This window comes from Neolamprologus brichardi, chromosome 15, assembly GCF_056152115.1.
Source record: "Neolamprologus brichardi isolate AB-2024 chromosome 15, ASM5615211v1, whole genome shotgun sequence".
NCBI classification, from domain to species: Eukaryota; Metazoa; Chordata; class Actinopteri; order Cichliformes; family Cichlidae; genus Neolamprologus; species Neolamprologus brichardi.
Window position 1 is genome coordinate 9,537,311 of NC_142118.1, and position 18,378 is coordinate 9,555,688.

At 40.0% G+C, this 18,378-nt stretch overlaps 1 protein-coding gene, 1 long non-coding RNA gene and 6 other non-coding genes across 8 annotated transcripts; 1 reads left to right on the top strand and 7 right to left on the bottom strand.

Moving 5' to 3' along the window:
• Nucleotides 1-2,532: 2,532 nt before the first annotated feature.
• trnal-cag (transfer RNA leucine (anticodon CAG)) lies at nucleotides 2,533-2,615 on the bottom strand. Its single transcript has one exon. It is a non-coding gene; the product is annotated as a tRNA-Leu (tRNA).
• Nucleotides 2,616-3,037: 422 nt separating this feature from the next.
• trnaq-cug (transfer RNA glutamine (anticodon CUG)) lies at nucleotides 3,038-3,109 on the bottom strand. The gene has a single exon. It is a non-coding gene; the product is annotated as a tRNA-Gln (tRNA).
• A 937-nt stretch (nucleotides 3,110-4,046) lies between these two features.
• On the bottom strand, nucleotides 4,047-4,345 carry LOC148098400 (signal recognition particle RNA). Its single transcript, XR_015720761.1, has one exon.
• Nucleotides 4,346-4,666: 321 nt separating this feature from the next.
• Nucleotides 4,667-4,959, bottom strand: LOC148098401 (signal recognition particle RNA). Its single transcript, XR_015720773.1, has one exon.
• A 528-nt stretch (nucleotides 4,960-5,487) lies between these two features.
• On the bottom strand, nucleotides 5,488-5,570 carry trnal-cag (transfer RNA leucine (anticodon CAG)). The gene has a single exon. It is a non-coding gene; the product is annotated as a tRNA-Leu (tRNA).
• A 1,006-nt stretch (nucleotides 5,571-6,576) lies between these two features.
• trnaq-cug (transfer RNA glutamine (anticodon CUG)) lies at nucleotides 6,577-6,648 on the bottom strand. The gene has a single exon. It is a non-coding gene; the product is annotated as a tRNA-Gln (tRNA).
• Nucleotides 6,649-10,746: 4,098 nt separating this feature from the next.
• Nucleotides 10,747-17,789, top strand: LOC148098404 (uncharacterized). Its single transcript, XR_015720705.1, has 3 exons — nucleotides 10,747-10,954; nucleotides 17,449-17,536; nucleotides 17,640-17,789. It is a non-coding gene; the product is annotated as an uncharacterized LOC148098404 (long non-coding RNA).
• Nucleotides 12,134-15,272, bottom strand: LOC148098405 (uncharacterized). The gene has a single exon (XM_087852061.1). The coding sequence runs from the start codon at nucleotides 15,176-15,178 to the stop codon at nucleotides 12,437-12,439; it is 2,742 nt and encodes a 913-aa protein (XP_087708187.1). The 5' UTR covers nucleotides 15,179-15,272; the 3' UTR covers nucleotides 12,134-12,436.
• Nucleotides 17,790-18,378: the final 589 nt, after the last annotated feature.

An 18,378-nucleotide genomic window follows, 5' to 3' on the forward strand; every position in this document is an offset into this window, starting at 1 on the left:
CGGATGAGAGGTGTGAGATTATTATACTATCTTATGCCACGTTATACCTCTAATTAAAGATTGTGAAATCATTATGTAGTTTTAGGTTGCATTATTCTCCTGACTTAGAAGAAGGTGATAATTATTAGATTGATTAGACTGATTTGAATTACTGACTCCTGATTTATTGTGAATGAATTACATTGTTTATGATGCATTATACTGCTGATTTATAAGAAATACTGTTTTCAGAGAATCATGGCCTTATTTGTCTGATTAGAAAGAACAGAACATACGGTGGAGGTTTTCTGTCCCATCTCATCAGGAGGAGATAAAACAGGAAGCCAAGGCCGTCGCTTAGGCGCCGTAAGAGAGAAAGAATGTGAATGCTTAGTTTGGAGGGGGGCTGAAGCTATAGGAATGTGAGAAATGGTCAGCTACTTCCAGATATGGCGGACACCCTCCTGTCCACATCTCCCGTCTAGACGTTTATGGTCGAAGTGTTGTATGGAATAATGAGAATTGTATGGAATAAAGAGATTGTTGATTGAACATTTATACACCTAGTATTGTTCTTCCTTCAGCCCAAAGATCAAATAATTGGGATATTTAACAGAGATGAAACATCTTCAAGCAACTTAAAGAAGTCCAGATGCTTTTCTTTCCAAGCTTTTTAGACTACTGTGACCTGGATGAATGAGAACCTTCCCAGACATGTTAGTCATAATGCCAATATATTGTTTTATATACTGTGTTTATAAGATTAAAAATCTATTTAAAAATATAGAAATTATCCCAGTAAAATGCAACACAGTTGTAAAAAGGATGAGAAATGAATGTTAATCTGGTAATTTATTGGACAAAGCAGTCAAATAAACTTTTAAGTTCCCGTGAAATATTTCATTATCACTTAGTGCATTCTCAGTTCTGCTGTTTATTTTTAAAGTGACAGCTGCTCATTAGAGCTCAGAAACATTAAAGTGAATCCATTTAAACATCAATGCTTACAGCCCAATAAAGATCACTTTGATTTGATGCAGTTTGAGCTTCATTCAGTGGTTTTAGTAAAGTACAGGTTAATAAGCAATATTTGGATTTGAACTTTTTCATGAAAGAAATTCATTGTCAAAAGTAGGATTCAAACCAACGCCTCCAGAGGAAACTGTGGCCCAAAACACAGCACCTCAGACCACTTGGTCATTCTAACTCTTTGTGAAAAAGGTTGTGGTGACAGTCAAAATTCCAGACAACTGTCTATGTCATATTAAACATTGAGATCATGTTGCTGTCACAGAATTGATAATATGTGTTTTGGTTAACAAAAGGACAGGGTCAACTTGGGAAGACAGAAACATTACATTTCACCTCACAAAATCAGAAATCTCCAAGTTTTGAAGTCTGATGAGTGGATTTAGAATCCAGAGTGTTTAACCAAGACATCAGCTGGAGTTAGCGTTTAGTCTGATTTTCCTTCAGTCTCCATTGAGACATAGCATAAAAAGGCCTTTTGCTTTTTGCCTGCTTGGTCATCCTGACTCCTGATCCTGACATTAAAAATTAAATATTAAAAGTCTGACGTACGTGAGGATAGCCTTTCCATAGAAGCCCCGTTCAACAGAGTCAGTCTACATGCTTAAAAGTACGGCTTATAAAGTACGGCTTATAAAGCTGAACATATGTAATTGCAGCTGTCCTGCAGGTGGAGGTGGTGTAGGACAAGCAGAGCAGCAGGTTTGTGAGCGTGTTTAACGTCAATTAAAAAGACAAAGAAGGACTGATAAGGCTGCTGTCTGAGGTAGAGACAGGTATAAGGTGCGGTGGCGCACCCGGCGAGAAGCAGCTACGTTCACATAAAATTTTACTTTCTTTCATGTGAGCTCATCAGGTTAGTGCCCATCATCAGCCAAGATGAAATGTTGTAAAAAAAAAAAAAAAACAACCTAATCATTTCAAAATGAGGAAGTCAGCACAGTAATAACAGGTTGTTGTTTTTTGTTGGGTTTTTTTTTTGACCAAGCAAAAACATGACATAGCCTTTTTAATAAGCCGAAGGACAGCGTATGTATATGTGTGTGTTTGTATATTATTGTTTTGTGTGTACAGTGTCAGAAATACAATAAAAATGTTGAAGGATTTTTAGTCAGTGTTTACAATTTTCGCAAGTATCTGATTGAATTGATGACAGCCTCTCATATTTTCATGCCATGACATGGGATGGGACCGGTCCTTATTTTGGGATAATTGGAGTAAATAAGAAAGATTGTTTCAACTTGCTGAAAGTTTTGACTTTACAAAATCAGGTTTTTAGCACATCAGTGTCAATGTGAGCACATTCAAAGAGGCACACATTTAGTTGTGCAGCAGTAATCAGCTTCCTGTAGTGAATTTTATTAAAATTATGTAGAATGTTTTTACAGTGTACATCATTATAAAATCCACTAAGGTTCAGGGATGAACAGTGCACAAGTGTCATAAGCAAGTTGTGAGAAAGCTCGTGGTTAAAGCAAATTTCAAGTGTATGTTGTGACAACATCAAGAAGAGCAAAGCTTGAATGTCAGAAGTGGGATTCGAACCCACGCCTCCAGAGGAGACTGCGACCTGAACGCAGCGCCTTAGACCGCTCGGCCATCCTGACTTCCACATGTCAGCAATGCGGAAGTTACAACCTTAGATACTTGGGAAGACACAAACGTTATACTCCACATAACGCATATAGCAGCTGTTGAACCATGGAAACACATACTCGTGGCGCCCACTTTCTGTGCTGACTTTGAAGTCAGCAGTGCAGCAAGTGAGTGAGGGGAGTGTTTGTGACTTTTACGCACAAGCGCACCTCAGCACTCAGACACCCCACTCTGTAACTTTGTGTGGTGTACAACTGAATTTCAGACAGCTGTTTGGTACCACATAGTGATTGACAAGTGTTTGTAAAGGGAGAGGTCAAGGTTTGCTGCTTGATTTTATACACCTCTGACTGAAAACACAATTATAGCACAGTTTTGGTGTCCCAGAGAAGACGCGCTAATGTTTCACATCCCAATCAGCGGATAAAAACTCAGGTCCCACCGAGATTTGAACTCAGATCACTGGATTCAGAGTCCAGAGTGCTAACCATTACACCATGGAACCCCTATGAGAATGTGTGAACTGCCTGATCATGGCTATCTGCCAAAAAGTATTCAGCCAATGGGTTCTTTTAAGGATACTGTCAATTGTGGAGAGGCTGATGCCATTTATAGATCGAAAATGATGATCATGCTCAGTCAGTGAGTAAGCAGTGTTTGTGACTCATACGCACAAGTATAAGCTCTTTAGTAGCACATAGGAATTCACAATCATTTCTAAAGGCAGAGGTCAAGGTTAGCTGCTTGATTTTATACAGTTTTGACTGAAAACACAACTGTAGCACTATTTCTGTGAACCAGAGAAGACATGAAGTGTGGTTTCACCTCTAAAAACCAGGTCCCACTGAGATTTGAACTCAGATCACTGGATTCAAAGACCATGGAGCCACTGCTCAAAAAGAAGGTGCGACTGCCAGATCACTATGTCGACACCATACCAGACTGATATATATATTGTTTTATATACTGTTGATTATAAGATGAAAAATCTATTAAAAAAATATAGAAATTATCCCAGTAAAATGCAACACAGTCCTTTCACCATCATTTCTTTGAGTGTTGATTACCTCAAAGAAATGATGTAAAGAAAACATTTACTTTACCCTGAAATCCTGACTCATCCCTGTACTGAAGTTGTGGACAGTTCACTTCTAAAACAAAACAACAAAAAACTTTTTACATGACAGTCAAAGCTGTGATCATAAGATGCAAATATTAAACCCAAAGGTTACCTGAATGAATTTCCTAGTTTGAGTTTGTCTCCACCTGCTGGGCATCAGAAGTGTTTAGGATGGAGGATGTATTTGCAGCTGTCCTGCAGGTGGAGGTGGTGTAGGACAAGCAGAGCAGCAGGTTTGTGAGCGTGTTTAACATCAATTAAAAAGACAAAGAAGGAGTGATAAGGCTGCTGTGTGAGGTAGAGACAGGTATAAGGATGTGTATAAAGATTGGGTCTCGCTGTATTGCTCAGGCTGCTCTACAGCATCTATTCACAGGCACGATCCCACTACTGAACGACACGGGGGCTTTGACCTGCTCCGTCTCCGACCTGGGCCGGTGCACCCCTCCTTAGACGACCTGGTGGTCCCGGGCTCCCCCAGGATCACCATATCGATGCCGTACTTAGTGTGGACACCCGATCGACATAGCGTGCTGCAGCTCAGAGCTCCTGAGCTCAAACGATCCTCCAACCTCAGCCTCCCAGTAGCTTGGATTACAGGCACGCGCCACCGCACCCAGCTAAAAGCAGCTACGTTAACAGGGCTTTTAACTATGTCTGAGGTGACATCATCACATAAACGTCCTGCCCATCATTAGCCAAGTTGTAATGCAATAAGTTTTTAGAAAGAGAGATTCATTGATTGATTGATTGGTTGATTGAATGATTTAGTTTGTCTCCACCTGCTGGGCGTCAGAAGTGTTTAGGGTGGAGGATGTAATTGCAGGTGGAGGTGGTGACAAGCAGAGCAGCAGGTTTGTGAGTGTTTTTGACTCAATTAAAAATATAAATAAGGGCTGATGAGGCTTCTGTGTGAGGTAGAGACAGGTATAAATTTCTGTATAAAGATTAGGTCTCGCTGTATTGCTCAGGCTGCACTACAGCATCTATTCACAGGCGCGATCCGACTACTGAGCGACACGGGGGCTTTGGCTTGCTCCGTTTTCGACCTGGGCACCCCTCCTTAGATGACCTGGTGGTCTCGGGCTCCCCCAGGATCACCGTATCGATGCCGAACTTAGTGTGGACACCCGATCGACACAGCCTGCTGCAGCTCGGAGCTCCTGACCTCAAACGATCCTCCAACCTCAGCCTCCCGGTAGCTTGGATGAGAGGCACGCTTCACCGCACCCGGCGAGAAGCCTCTACATTCACATAAAATTTTACTTTCTTTCATGTGAGCTCATCAGGTTAGTGCCCATCATCAGCCAAGATGAAATGCTGTAAAAATAAAAAACCTAATCATTTCAAAATGAGGAAGTCAGCCCAGTAATAACAGGTTGTTGTTGTTTTTTTTTTTGTTTTTTTTTGACCAAGCAAAAACATGACATAGCCTTTTGAATAAGCCGAAGGACAGCGTATGTGTACGTGTGTGTTTGTATATTATTGTTTTGTGTGTACACTGTCAGAAATACAAATTGCTGAAGGATTTTTAGTCAGTGTTTACAATTTCCGCAAGTATCTGATTGAATTGATGAAAGCCTGTCATATTTTCATGCCATGACATGGGATGGGACGGGTCCTTATTTTGGGATAATTATAAAATCCACTAAGGTTCAGGGATGAACAGTGCACAAGTGTCATAAGCAAGTTGTGAGAAAGCTCGTGGTTAAAGCAAATTTCAAGTGTATGTTGTGACAATATCAAGAAGAGCAAAGCTTGAATGTCAGAAGTGGGATTCGAACCCACGCCTCCAGAGGAGACTGCGACCTGAACGCAGCGCCTTAGACCGCTCGGCCATCCTGACATTTTGTAAGTTCCACTAATTGAATAATCCCGCGCAGTTGCTGATTTCCATTCGACATACTTGTATGTTAAGTGCATGTAATAAACAAAAACAAATGAAAAATACTTACAAAGAAAATATATTGATTTAAAAGTTTGTGTTAAATGTTGTAAGTCACATCGAAATAGAAAGATCAGGTGTGGGTGAACAGGAATAAACAGAGTCCTGTGAGGGAAGGTATAAAAAATTAGGTAAAAAAAAAAAAAAAAAAAAAGACATTCTGGGTTCTTCCATTTGGTCTTTTGCGAGATGAGCAGTTGGGAAGGTTGGATCTAAGAGGTTCACAGTTGAAAGTTCAAGCAGAGACGCTAGAGGGGGAACCACAGCCCAACCTGTGAACTGGTTTCAAATGAATGCCCAGCTGCTTTCCTGTTGGGTGATTTTCATCAACACAGAACACGGGGATAAATGCATTTTTGGTTCCATCCTCTCTCCTCACCAATAAAATAAGAATAAAATCTGCATTAGCTCAACGTAGTTTAGTCAGATAAGTGTTGTTTACATACATAATTGTTTGGCGACCATAAGCATGCACGTGTTATCATCAAATTTTCATGGCATGCTGCTGTTACACATGTTACAGATTTAAAACAAGTGGGGCTTAAAACTTTACTTTGGAAGACATAAATATTATACTTCACAAGACACATAGCTGCTGTTCAGCCATGGAAACCCACACCACGATGCTCATGTTTGTTTTTTGATGTTAAAGACAGAGGAGGTTTAGTGCTGTACAGTTGTTGAGTCAGCAGCGTGTTTGTGACTTTTATTCCGTAACTTTGTGTGGCGTGCAACTGAATTTCAGACAGCTCTTTAGTACTACTCTTTAGCGATTGACAAGTCTTTTGGAAAGGCAGACGTCATGGTTAGCTGCTTGATTTTATACGGCGTTCACTGAAAACACAATTCATACAGAAATTCAAAGTGCCAGAGAAGACATGTAGTATGGTTTCACCTCCCAAAACTCAGGTCCCACCGAGATTTGAACTCAGATCGCTGGATTCAGAGCCCAGAGTGCTAACCATTACACCATGGAACCCCTGTTGAAGCATTTATACTGTCAGGTCGAGGCAACCTGCCAAAAAGTATTCTGAATTAAGTAAGAACGGTTCCATGTAAACCCATGCCGGAGGTGGATCAGATGAGAAATAGTATATCATCATGCGCAATTGTGCAGCCCAATAGTACCACTGAAAGTTAGGACCCTTAAGCCCACCCCTGTCAAATGGCAGATATAGTAGAGTTAACCGAAGCCGATGGCGATGATTTTGCCAAATAAAATTGGTAATAATTTTCTTTAAGTTAAGAAAAAGACCTACAGGTACTTGTAGAGGGATATTCTGAAATAAGTAGAGAATTTTAGGGAGTACGCTCATCTTCACAATAATATGATATGGGAAGATTTGTCTACCTATCTACAACCTCTGGCAAAGCCGATGGCACAACACAGAAGAGCACAGAAGAGGTCAAGGCCCAGCCAAAAGTGAGTTTCAACAATGAGATGGGATTCATGATAAAAAATGAAAAATGTCAATGTGATGACATCCAAAGAGGGAGCTCGCAGTTCCCAGTTTTCATGCTGATGTTAAAGTCAGAGGAGGTTTAGAGATGTGGAGTCAGTGAGTCAGGAGAGTGTTTGTTACTATTACGCACAAGCACAACTCAGCACTCAGACACCACATCGTGTAACGTTGTGTGGTGTACAACTGAATTTCCGACAGTTCTTTAGCACAACATAGTGATTGACAAGTATTTGTAAAGACAGAGGTCATGGTTAGCTGCCTGATTTTATACACCTCTCACTGAAAACACAATTGTAGCACAGTTCTGGTGTGCCACAGAAGACATGCAGAATGGTTTCACCTCCAAAAAGCCAGTCTCTCCAATTTTTGAATTCAGATCACTGGATTCTAGGTCCATAGTGCTAACCATTACACCATGGAAGCACTACTAAAAAAAAAGGTATGACTACCAGATTGTTGCACTGTGACAGCACCATACCAGACTGAACCCAGAAAAAAAAATGTGGGTTAAAATAAGACAGATTATAGTTACTAAATGACTACAAATCACTTTAAATTGGAAAAAGGAAAGAAAATTAAAAGCAAAAAACAGAAATAAATAAATACATAAGAGAACAAAAGAAAAGAAAGACTCTAGCTCATAAGAGGGAAAAATTGATTGAAATGATCAAAAACCTCACCTTATGATAGTTCTTGTTTTAAATACAATATTTGAGCGAGCTGACTGGAATTATCTCGATACTGTTAGATAATAATCATATATTGTTATATTTGTGTCTTTAAAAAAGATAATTCCTCAGTGGACAACTCCTGATAAACCTTTTTACAAGACAGTCATTCAAATCTGTGGTTATAACTTATAACCACAGATTTGAATGACTACCTGAGGTGACACAGGCTCACCAAAATTCAACAATAGAAGATTGGAAAATTGTTGCCTGTTCTTCATATTCTATAAAATAATATGTTTTTAGTTGCTGTCTGTGAGGCCCACATTTAATGAGCTGGATTTACAAAAACATAGTAAGTATTTCAGCTGAGCCCATGATAATGCAGAATAACATTGGCGGGGGATTTTTCACTTGAATGAATACTTTTAATTTTGAAAATTTAAATTGGATTTTTTTAATACATTTTAAAAATTGTGCAGTTTATTTGTAGTATAATATAGTATTGTAGGTACTTTCATAAAGCACGTAAACAATTCCTCATCACTCCTCATTGACATTTAGTGGTTAAAGGATCGTCATGATAGTGAGACATTGCTTTTGAAGCTGTAAAACTTGAGAAGGCCACATAAGAGTACAAATCTGTGATTTAGTTACAAAATAGCATATTTTATTGTACCTGGTGTACCAGGTAACTGAAAGTGATATTATTGCAGGGTGAACTACAGTATAATTATTACCTAGAATTAATCTCACTGGATCTCCTGAGTATGGGTGTGTAACTGTAAAATACAGAGAAGGAAAAGCCAACAGGACGTGTCCTAGTAAAGTGCTGCAAAACTATGTGCTGGCATAACAACTTCAGTGCTCCTTGTTAGTGAAGCTCAAGATCACTGTCTAATACAGGGGTCTCAAACTCACAGTCTGGGGGCCACTTCCGGCCCACATCACCCCTATTTGCAGCCCGTATATTGACGTGAAGAAATATAATGCACTTTGGCCCTTGAAGTTAATTGTCTTTGTTAGGGAGGATTTTTTTATTGTTCAGTGCAATGTTAAAACAAGCAAAAAATTTATTTAATACAAAGGCAATATGAGCAGAGAGCACAAACGTGTCGAAGGACTGGCTGTGTTAGCTCAGTGAGAGAGTTATTTGTAAAGAAAACAATTTTCACTAGCAGTCAAAAACTAATGTGTACACTTATGTCTGCATTTTTATTTTGTTAAGTAGAAGCAAAATTAAAAGTGCTGGCACGTGTCTGGCCATAAAGAGAGCACCAATTTGTTTTTTTGGTAGTCACTGAAAGGCTTCAGTTAGTTAAGTGAGAAAAAATTGTGTTCACATTTGCAGTTTTTTCTTGCTATACAATATTTGAAATAAATAAAAAAAACACTACATTTTCAGAAATATTTGTGGATGTTTTCTTGTTTGTTTGTTTCTTGTACTACTTAAACACTAAAGTGGGCCTCACATGAGATGTCAGTGCCAGCAGTGGCACTGTCATCTTACATTATTTTCACCCTCTTCGTTGTAAATGTTAAATTCACCTTGAAGAGGTGATTGACCTGAAAAAAAACCGTACACTACTTTAAAATGATGGTTCCCTCTAAAGGGATAAAGTCAAGCACCCAGACCCTCACTTTAGGCATCAAAAGTTACATTTTTCCTTTAATACTGAAGACTCACAGAATTTACCAAGTCTTTACACACACACACACACACACACACACACAAACACACACAAACTGTGCATTATTTACATGTCATTGCTTGGATTTGAAAAAAACGTTCTCCATTGTCAATAGATGGACAAGGAGAGAGCTCGAGAAAGCTGGTTTGCATTGTCTGCTCACGTGAGGTAGCAAGAAGGACAACCCAGCATACCTGAAGATGTTTATTACACGGAGTCTTCTTAATATTTTCATCTGTTTTATTAATGATTTAATTCAAATGTTTTGACGGACTTGACCCACATTTCCAACTTATTAGAATGAACTTCTGTTTGCCATTTCTTTGGGTTTACCTCCACAGTGTTACATCTGAGTACTTAGAAAACCTTACAGCTGAGTAATGTGTGAGCAGATGCAATTAATTTTTAGTCTGTCTTCATTCAGTCTTACTGAGATTGACTATTTTTCCTTGCTGAGCAGTCTCGCTGTAATATGGAAGTTTGATTTGTGGTGGAGCTGTAATCTGCAAATACAGTCTGCATCTCCACCTGTTCATTTATTTTTGAGGCTTTTCATTGGTTTCCTTGAGTGCCTTGCAAAAGGTGCTTACACCTCTGGTGCGGTGGTTATGTTATTCATACTACACACAGGTACTCTCTAGTATAATATGTATATGCAGTGTTTCATTTTACAGTATACTGCAATGATCGTCCTTCAAGGTAATTTGAACCATCAGACACTTAATACCCTTTGAATTGTTTTTCTGCGCCAGTCTGAAGTTTAGAAATATCTCTATTTATAGAAGGAAAACAAAACTAAAATCAGGCTTTATTTGACAAGCATATGCTGGCATCCATGAAAGAGTGAAATTTAGACGCAGACACTCTCCCATGATGCCAGTGGTTTTACTTGGAACCCCTGTTGGTAATGACACATGCGGTTTTTCAAACCTTAGCTCATGATTAATAGTAGGTAGGTCAGCTACCACCTCCATAGAGAACAACCTCCATTAGGGTTCAAATAGCTGGGACTCTTCACCTTTTTGTTTTTCAAGCTGAACAAACCTCTTGGATGAGAAGTGAAATGTTTTAAATGAGTCCAGCTGCCTCTCTTAAGACAAACATGATTGACTAGGAACCTACACAGACATGGAGTCAGCATGTCTTGTAGATTTCAAACGACATGCAGATAATGTAAAGACTGTATCCAGTCTTTGTTTATCTTGGGTCTGTGTTTGTGTCCTTCCTGGCAGATAGAACAGTTCATTTTACCTGAGATTTACTGCTTAAAGCACATATGATAAAACACTACATGGATCCAGGCAATCAAGATTTGAGACTTGCAACATAAGAAAATGTAATTTTTCAGAAGCTGACCACGCTGCAGCTGTCAGCCAGCGACCAGGACAGCGAGCCGGGCGAGCTCATCTACCGCGTCACCAAACAGACGAGCCTGGGACACCTCGAGCATGCTGCCAGTCCAGGTAGACCAGACGTATATGTTAGTGTTTTTAGAAAGGACGCAAAAGTAAAGATGAAAGCCAAACTAAACCAAACCAAACTTTTCCCACTGCTTTGTGAGTAGTTGGCATCCAACATGCAAAGTGCAGAAAACTATGGTAATCTGATTGCAACCAAGCAATCACAATTATGTTTTTGGTGCAGCAGACCCTGATTTCACCTGGCAACCACCACAAACCAGTGGCTTTACCCCCAAAGTTGCCAGGGGTGTGCAGCGCTGTGGTCCATTGATCACCTCTCCGGTTTGAGCCTGTCCAAAGACATGCTTGTCAATTGGTGATTCTAAAGTGCCTGTTGGTGTGATGGAAGTATTCAAAAAAGTGACGACAGGGTGTGGGGACGGGAGCTGAGCCGAGGAAGCATTCATGCATCAAATACCAAGAGAGTCAGGGGAACACCGGCGGGGACGACAACAAAACTAAAACAGGGAACAAAGAACTTCACTACTGTATGTTTTCAATGTTTTTGTCACTTTTTACAGAATCAAACTCAAAGTAAGCTTTAAACCCTGCATGGTCGTACTCTCTCCTGCACTCCATCCTTTGTTGATCTACACACGTCTGTTGCTGCCACGGACGTCGCACACTTGTACGTCATTGTCATGAGACACTCTCACGAAGAAAATGACGAGGATTAGTAACGCAGTAATGTAGCCTGCTTACGGGAAAGTAACAGTAATCTAATTACCTTTTTTGCAATAGTAATCCCTTACTTTACTCGTTACTTGAAAAAAGAAATCAGCCTATGCGGTGTTGCCCATCTCTGGTCCACATACAGAAAGTATCATAGAAAGATTTAAGGTATCGTGCCACATTTGACCTCTGACCTCTTGTTCATGGTTAGTAAATTAAGAGTCAAAGTGAAAGACAAATTTGAAACTTTGTTACTTATTACCGTTGTTTGGAATAGATAGGAATATAGGGAATTATATATTTTTATTTAAAGACAGGACTCACATGTTTTCATTTCTAGTCTTTAAACCCTGTCTCTATCCATCTAGTATTAATTCTTTCTGGGAAACAAGTATGTATATTATGCACACACACAAACACACATGCAGCTATTACCTATTTCTTGTTTTTATACCTAAGATGAATTATTGTTGAATGAAGACATTTTTCAAACACATGTAAAATGTGGGCAATTGTGTTTATTGGGTAAAGGAAAAGGCAGAAGGGGGGGAAAGGGGGGGATAGAAAGAAAGAAAGAGAGAGATGAGAGAAAACCCCAACAATCCCCTCTGAGCAAGCACCAGACGACAGTGGATAGGAAAAACTCCTTTTAAAGTGAAAGGAACCTAAAGGAGAAACCTATGGCAGAACCAGGCTCAGGAGGGGGCAGTCAACTGCCGAGACTGGTCGGGGGGTGAGGGTGAAAAAAGTAAAAGGAGGGAGGGGAAGGGGAAGGGGGAAATGAAGATGGAATAGAGGTGGAGGAAGACGAGGTTACATCGGGTGAGAAGCAGCAGTGTCCCTCCTCCAGAACCAGTGGAAGCGTTTTTTCTTTTTTTTCAAATACTCTTCCACGAGCACTTTTTTCTCAATGATGAGGGTTTGCAGCTCATCGATTGTTTCTGCGTTTTCTTTCTCAAGTTTGTTGCATCTTTTCACCATGTCTTCTAATTGTTCTTGTTTTTCTTTAAGCTTGTCTTTCAGTTCTTTAACTGTTGCCTCCTCTATTCGCTTTGCCTCGTGCACATCTGTGTGCATGTCTTCCAGCTGCTGGTTTCTCTTCTGGATTTCTTGAAGTCTACACTGCAGGTCTTTATGTGTTTTCTGTTGTTCTTGCTTTTGCGCCTGGATTTCAGTGTTTTTGTACTTCAAGGTCTTAGAAAGTTCCTCAAGTTCGGTATTTTTTCTCAGCATCTCGTTGATGCTACTCTGCATCGCTGAGCATTGTTTTTCCAGTTTTTTCTTTTCTCCTTCCTGTACAGTTGTTTTGTACTTCGTTTCGTTATACAATTCTTGGAGTGCTTGATTTTTCCTCTGGAGATTAAGTTTTTCTTCTTCCTGTTGTATTTTCTGTTGGTCTTTTTCTTGAAGCAGCTCTTTATTTCCGTGCGCTTTTTTATCAAGCCTGATTTGGAGCGATCTGTGTTTTTCCTGCATCTCATCAAGCTTGGAGTCCATTTCCTTCTGTTTCATTTCCATTTGCTTCTTGTCTTGAAGCAACTGTTGATTTTTGTGCAGAGTTTTATCATGCTTCACCTGCAGCGCTTTGTATTTTTCCTCCATGGCTTGGAGTTTGCTCTGCAGGTCTCTCTGCTCTACGGGCTCTTGTTTCTTGTCTTGGTGGATCTCTTTATTTTTCTCCAGAGCTTCATCGAGTATTACTTGCAAGCCTTCATTTTGTTTCTCGATGTTCCTCAGCTTGCAATCCATTTCTTTCTGTTGTATTTTCTGTTGGTCTTTCTCGTGAAGCAACTCCTTATTTTTGAGCAGTGTTTCCTCAAGAGTTCTTTGGAGCATTTTGCATTTTTCCTCCAAGACTTCAAACTTGTGGTCCGTTTCTTTCTCGAGCATTCCTTGTTGCTCTCTCTCTTGAATGAACTCTTTATTTCCGTGTGCTTTTTTATCAAGCCTGATTTGGAGCGATCTGTGTTTTTCCTCCATCTCGTCAAGCTTGGAGTCCATTTCTTTCTGTTTTATTTCCATTTGCTTCTTGTCTTGAAGCAACTGTTGACTTTTGTGCAGAGTTTTGTCATGTTTCACCTTCAGTGCTTTGTATTTTTTCTCCATGGCTTGGAGTTTGCTCTGCAGGTCTCTCTGCTCTACGGGCTCTTGTTTCTTGTTTTGGAGGATCTCCTTATTTCTTTCCAGAGCTTCATCGAGTATTACTTGCAAGCCTTCATTTTGTTTCTCAATGTTCCTCAGCTTGCAATCCATTTCTTCCTTTTGTATTTTCTGTTGGTCTATCTCGTGAAGAAACTCTTTATTTCTCTCCAGAGCTTCATCAAGCATCACTTGCAAGCCTTCATTCTGTTTCTTGATGTGCCTCAGCTTGCAATCCATTTCTTCCTTTTGTATTTTCTGTTGGTCTTTCTCGTGAAGGAACTCTTTTCTCCTCTGCAGAGCTTCATCAAGCATTACTTGCAAGCCTTCATTTTGTTTCTCGATGTTCCTCAGCTTGCAATCCATTTCTTCCTGATGTATTTTCTGTTGGTCTTTCTCGTGAAGCATCTCTTTATTTTTGAGCAGTGTTTCCTCAAGAGTTATTTGGAGCATTTTCAGTTTTTCCTCCAAGACTTCAAGCTGGGAGTCTGTTTCTTTCTCGAGCATTTCTTGTTGCTCCCTCTCTTGAATGAACTCTTTATTTCTGTGCACTGTTTTTTCAAGCTTGATTTGGAGCAATCTGTGTTTTTCCTCCATCTCGTCAAGCTTGGAGTCCATTTCCTTCTGTTTCATTTCCATTTGCTTCTTGTCTTGAAGCAACTGTTGATTTTTGTGCAGAGTTTTGTCATGTTTCACCTGCAGCGCTTTGCATTTTTCCTCCATGGCTTGGAGTTTGCTCTGCATGTCTCTCTGCTGTGTGGACTGTTGCTTCTCTTCTTGCTGGATTTCTTTCAGTTTTTCCAGAGCTTCGTCAAGCTTCTCTTGGAGCTCCTGATTCTTCTTGACCATGTTTTCCTGTTTTATGCTCTCTTTTTTCTCCTTTTGGAGCAGATCTTTATTTTTTTCCAGAGCTCCATCAAGCTTGTCTTGGAGCTCCTGATTCTTCTTGAGCATTTTATCCCCTTTAATGCTCTCTTTTTTCTCATTTTGGAGCAGATTTTTTATTTTTTCTAGAGCTTCATCAAGCTTTTCTCGGAGCTCGTGATTCTTCTTATCTTGGAGAGCCCATTGTTTCTCCTCAATAATACCTTCCCTTTCCTGAAGCTGGTAGGATAATTTTTGTAATTCAGCGCTCTTTCTCTCATTTTCTTCTGTCAGGATCTTAATCTTTTCTCTGTTCATGAGATTTTCATTCTCCATTTCTTCCAATCGCTTTTCCTCTAATTCTACCTGTTCATCCCAAGGAAGAGAGCTGATATGAGGGTCTAGGGACTCATACCATGGAATAGAGCTGGGGTCAGCTTCTTGTCTTTCTTGCTCTTTCTGAGACATGTTGGAGTCTGTATACCGTGAGTACGAAAAGGATCCAAATGTTTGAAAATGCTTTACTGGTGAACGTTTGAATGCTGCTAACATAAGTGCTGCAAATAACGGACTAAAAGTTTTACCTCCTCACCCCTATTTAAGGATTCATGAGGATCAAAGCTTCAAAGGATCAAAGCTTTAGAAGCCTGTGACATCAGAATTCCATAAGCCAATGAGGTTGTCACATGACATTTTTGAATGAGGTAATGTTTTTGTATGAATTTTTTAAATAACATCAACATTCCATAAGCCAATGAGGTTCTTACATGACTTTTGAATGAGGATAATTCTTTTGTGTTAAAAAAAAGTGTAAAAAGTGTTATTGCAATAACATAAAAAGTGAGTAAAGAAATTAAATAAAAGTACAGTTTTATTTATATAGCACCTTTCAAAACAAATTTATTGTGTCTGAGTTGTATTGGTAACTCGTTGAAGTGTTACTGGGTATCATAACTAGACAGTTTGCGCATACAGTGAGTGAAAGCATTGGGTGGACTGAATCAGGTTAAATTAAATCGATAGAACTGAGTGGATTGGAGTGATAAATCATGAGTTGGTGACTATGTGCCTCTCAGGCAGGGTTACAGTAGCAGACGGCAGAGCTGGAGCGGAAGTTGGACACAGTGGTGTTGGCGATGAGAGGGCTTTTAATTGGACCCCAGTAGAGAGCTGAAACATCAGGATAATTCAGGTGTGTTTAAATGAGCTGCGTTTTTGCTCAGCAGAACTCTCGTCGAGCAAATTATGTTTTAAAAAGTGGCAGCACATCCTGCTCTGCCTGAATATTCTCCAGCAGAGTAAATGTGTCTGTGTGAAGTGCGAAGGAGAAGCTCCATCACTGTTTGTTCCGAAATTAGCCACTCCACCTGCACCTGCTGGCTTGTACACCTCATTGCAATGCAGCGCTCAGGTTTGTTTGGTAGGCACTGAAAATATGTCACATCGTTCATTTATCCTCAATCTGTCCTGTGTTTGCGCTGTAGGTAATTAAGTCCTGGGAGTTTTATCACTGAGCCAAATTATCATACTGTTACACTCCTGTATCTTCTCCTGAGTGCTGGAGGGGAAAGCAAAACCTGACCATTGCCATTTTTTGGGGAAACCTGCAGTCAGCTGAGACGGATGAGTGACGAAACGTTTCTCCCACTGAAAACGCTACGTCCAGATGAACAGAATTAACTTTTGGAGATTGACCATTACCAGTTTATCATATAGGCAGGAGACCTTTGGTCAAAGAAAATTATTAATCCATCTGAACTCATTAATATTTGTAGGTACAACTGTGTTCTGGGATATCCTACACTTCCATGTGCAAACATGGATAGCCTGAGGTTAAGAAAAGAGCAAGAAGGTGGTCCCATGATAGTGCAGTTTTTGTTATGGCCTGCAGGGGGAGGCAATTTCCAGACAATTTCTTACTGAGTTTCATTTAATACAACACTATGTGTCGGTTACTAATTGTGGCCCTCTTTATTTATTTAGGGAAAGCGGGCCATGCTTCACAGCATCGTTACCCTGCCTCTAACTTAGGAGTGTGCAGTCAAAATGTGGAAAGTGTTCAGTGTTATAAATATCTCCCTTTTGATTCAAAGCTGAATTTCAAAGCAAACACTGAAGCTGTGTGCAGAAAGGGGCACCAGCGGCTCCTGTCTTTAAGAAGGCTTTTTTGTTTCCACGTTGATAAAACCATGATGGTTTTATTTCACCGTGCTTTTAATGAATCTGTTTTGTCCTTTTGCTTGGTGTTGTGGTTTGGATAGTTATCTGAAAAAAGCAGAAACTCTCTCAGATTGTTAAGTGGTCTAAAAGGCTGATTGGAGAACCACAGCTGAAAATTTCTGTACACCAGACAGTTACAGCGGTCAGCTGGTTTCATTTTTCTTGATGATCCTTCACACAGTGAGAATCGTTTTCTTCCTCCCGGACAAAGGTTTCTGGTCCCAAAGTGTGAAAACGACAAGATTTAAAAAGTCACATTTGTGGATTATATGATGGCCAAAATTAGTGTTAAGTTTTGTTGTCAGTATTTTTTGCTGTACTTTTTTGTTTTCTGTTGTTTCTTCGATTCATGAGAACAAATCTAACTACAGTTACATATTAAATACCTGAACCTTAAAATGTTCAAATCAAAGATTCCCAGCTAGTTCCGAACCCAGCGTCCACATAGAAGTAATTGGCAAATTGAAAAAGAAGGTTGGTTGCAAAGTGGTTTGCAGAAGAAACGGCTTAAAAAACACAGCAGATATGAACTTTCTTTGAAATTGTTTATTATATATCTGGCATTAGAGGTGAACATAAACACTTATCTAATGTCATTTCAGCTCTCAATGCCACCGTGGCTGTTCAGAGAGGAAACATCAGTCCTGGTTTCTCAGGTTCTTAATCCTGATCCGCCTCAGAGCAAGTCAGGTAATATCTGCAAGGGATGGATTTTCTCCAAAATGAAATACTATGTTTGAAGATGAGATCATGTCAGAAAATCAGTGTTGTTCTTCTTTTATATGCTGAACAGACTGGATCGGTAATCACATCAGCAGAGCCAGGAAGTGTGTTTCCCAGGGTTCAGAGCTGGACGGCTCCCCTGTTGCCTCTCTCAGCGTGGATCAGTCCAGTCTGGGCCTGCTGCAGGCCATGTTGGTCAAGTGGAGCTGGATAAAAACAAAAACAAATAAAGAAAAACAAATAAAAATAATTACAAAGAAAATATATTGATTTAAAAGTTTGTGCTAAATGTTGTAAGTCAGATCGAAATAGAAAGATCAGGTGTGGGTGAACAGGAATGATTAGATGTCAACAACTTGATTGGATGGCCAAAGTGTGAAATGTGACGTCCTGTGAGGGAAGCGTGAAAAAGCGTGAGCAGGTATAACAATTAGGTATAAAAAGACATTCTGGGTTCTTCCATTTGGTCTTTTGCAAGATGAGCAGTTGGGAAGGTTGGATCTAAGAGGTTCACAGTTGAAAGTTCAAGCAGAGACGCTAGAGGGGGAACCACAGCCCAACCTGTGAACTGGTTTCAAATGAATGCCCAGCTGCTTTCCTGTTGGGTGATTTTCATCAACACAGAACACGGGGATGAATGCATTTTTGGTTCCATCCTCTCTCCTCACCAATAAAATGTCCTACTTTGAGTTTGTCTCCACCTGCTGGGCGGTGGCGTGTTTAGGGTGGAGGATGTAGTTGCAGCTGTCCTGCAGGTGGAGGTGGTGCAGGACAAGCAGTGCAGCAGATTTGTGAGTGTTTTGGACTTG

Bases quoted from the DNA above. Each gene is read 5' to 3' on its own strand.
- LOC148098405 (XM_087852061.1), bottom strand. From the start codon at position 15,178: ATGTTAGCAGCATTCAAACGTTCACCAGTAAAGCATTTTCAAACATTT.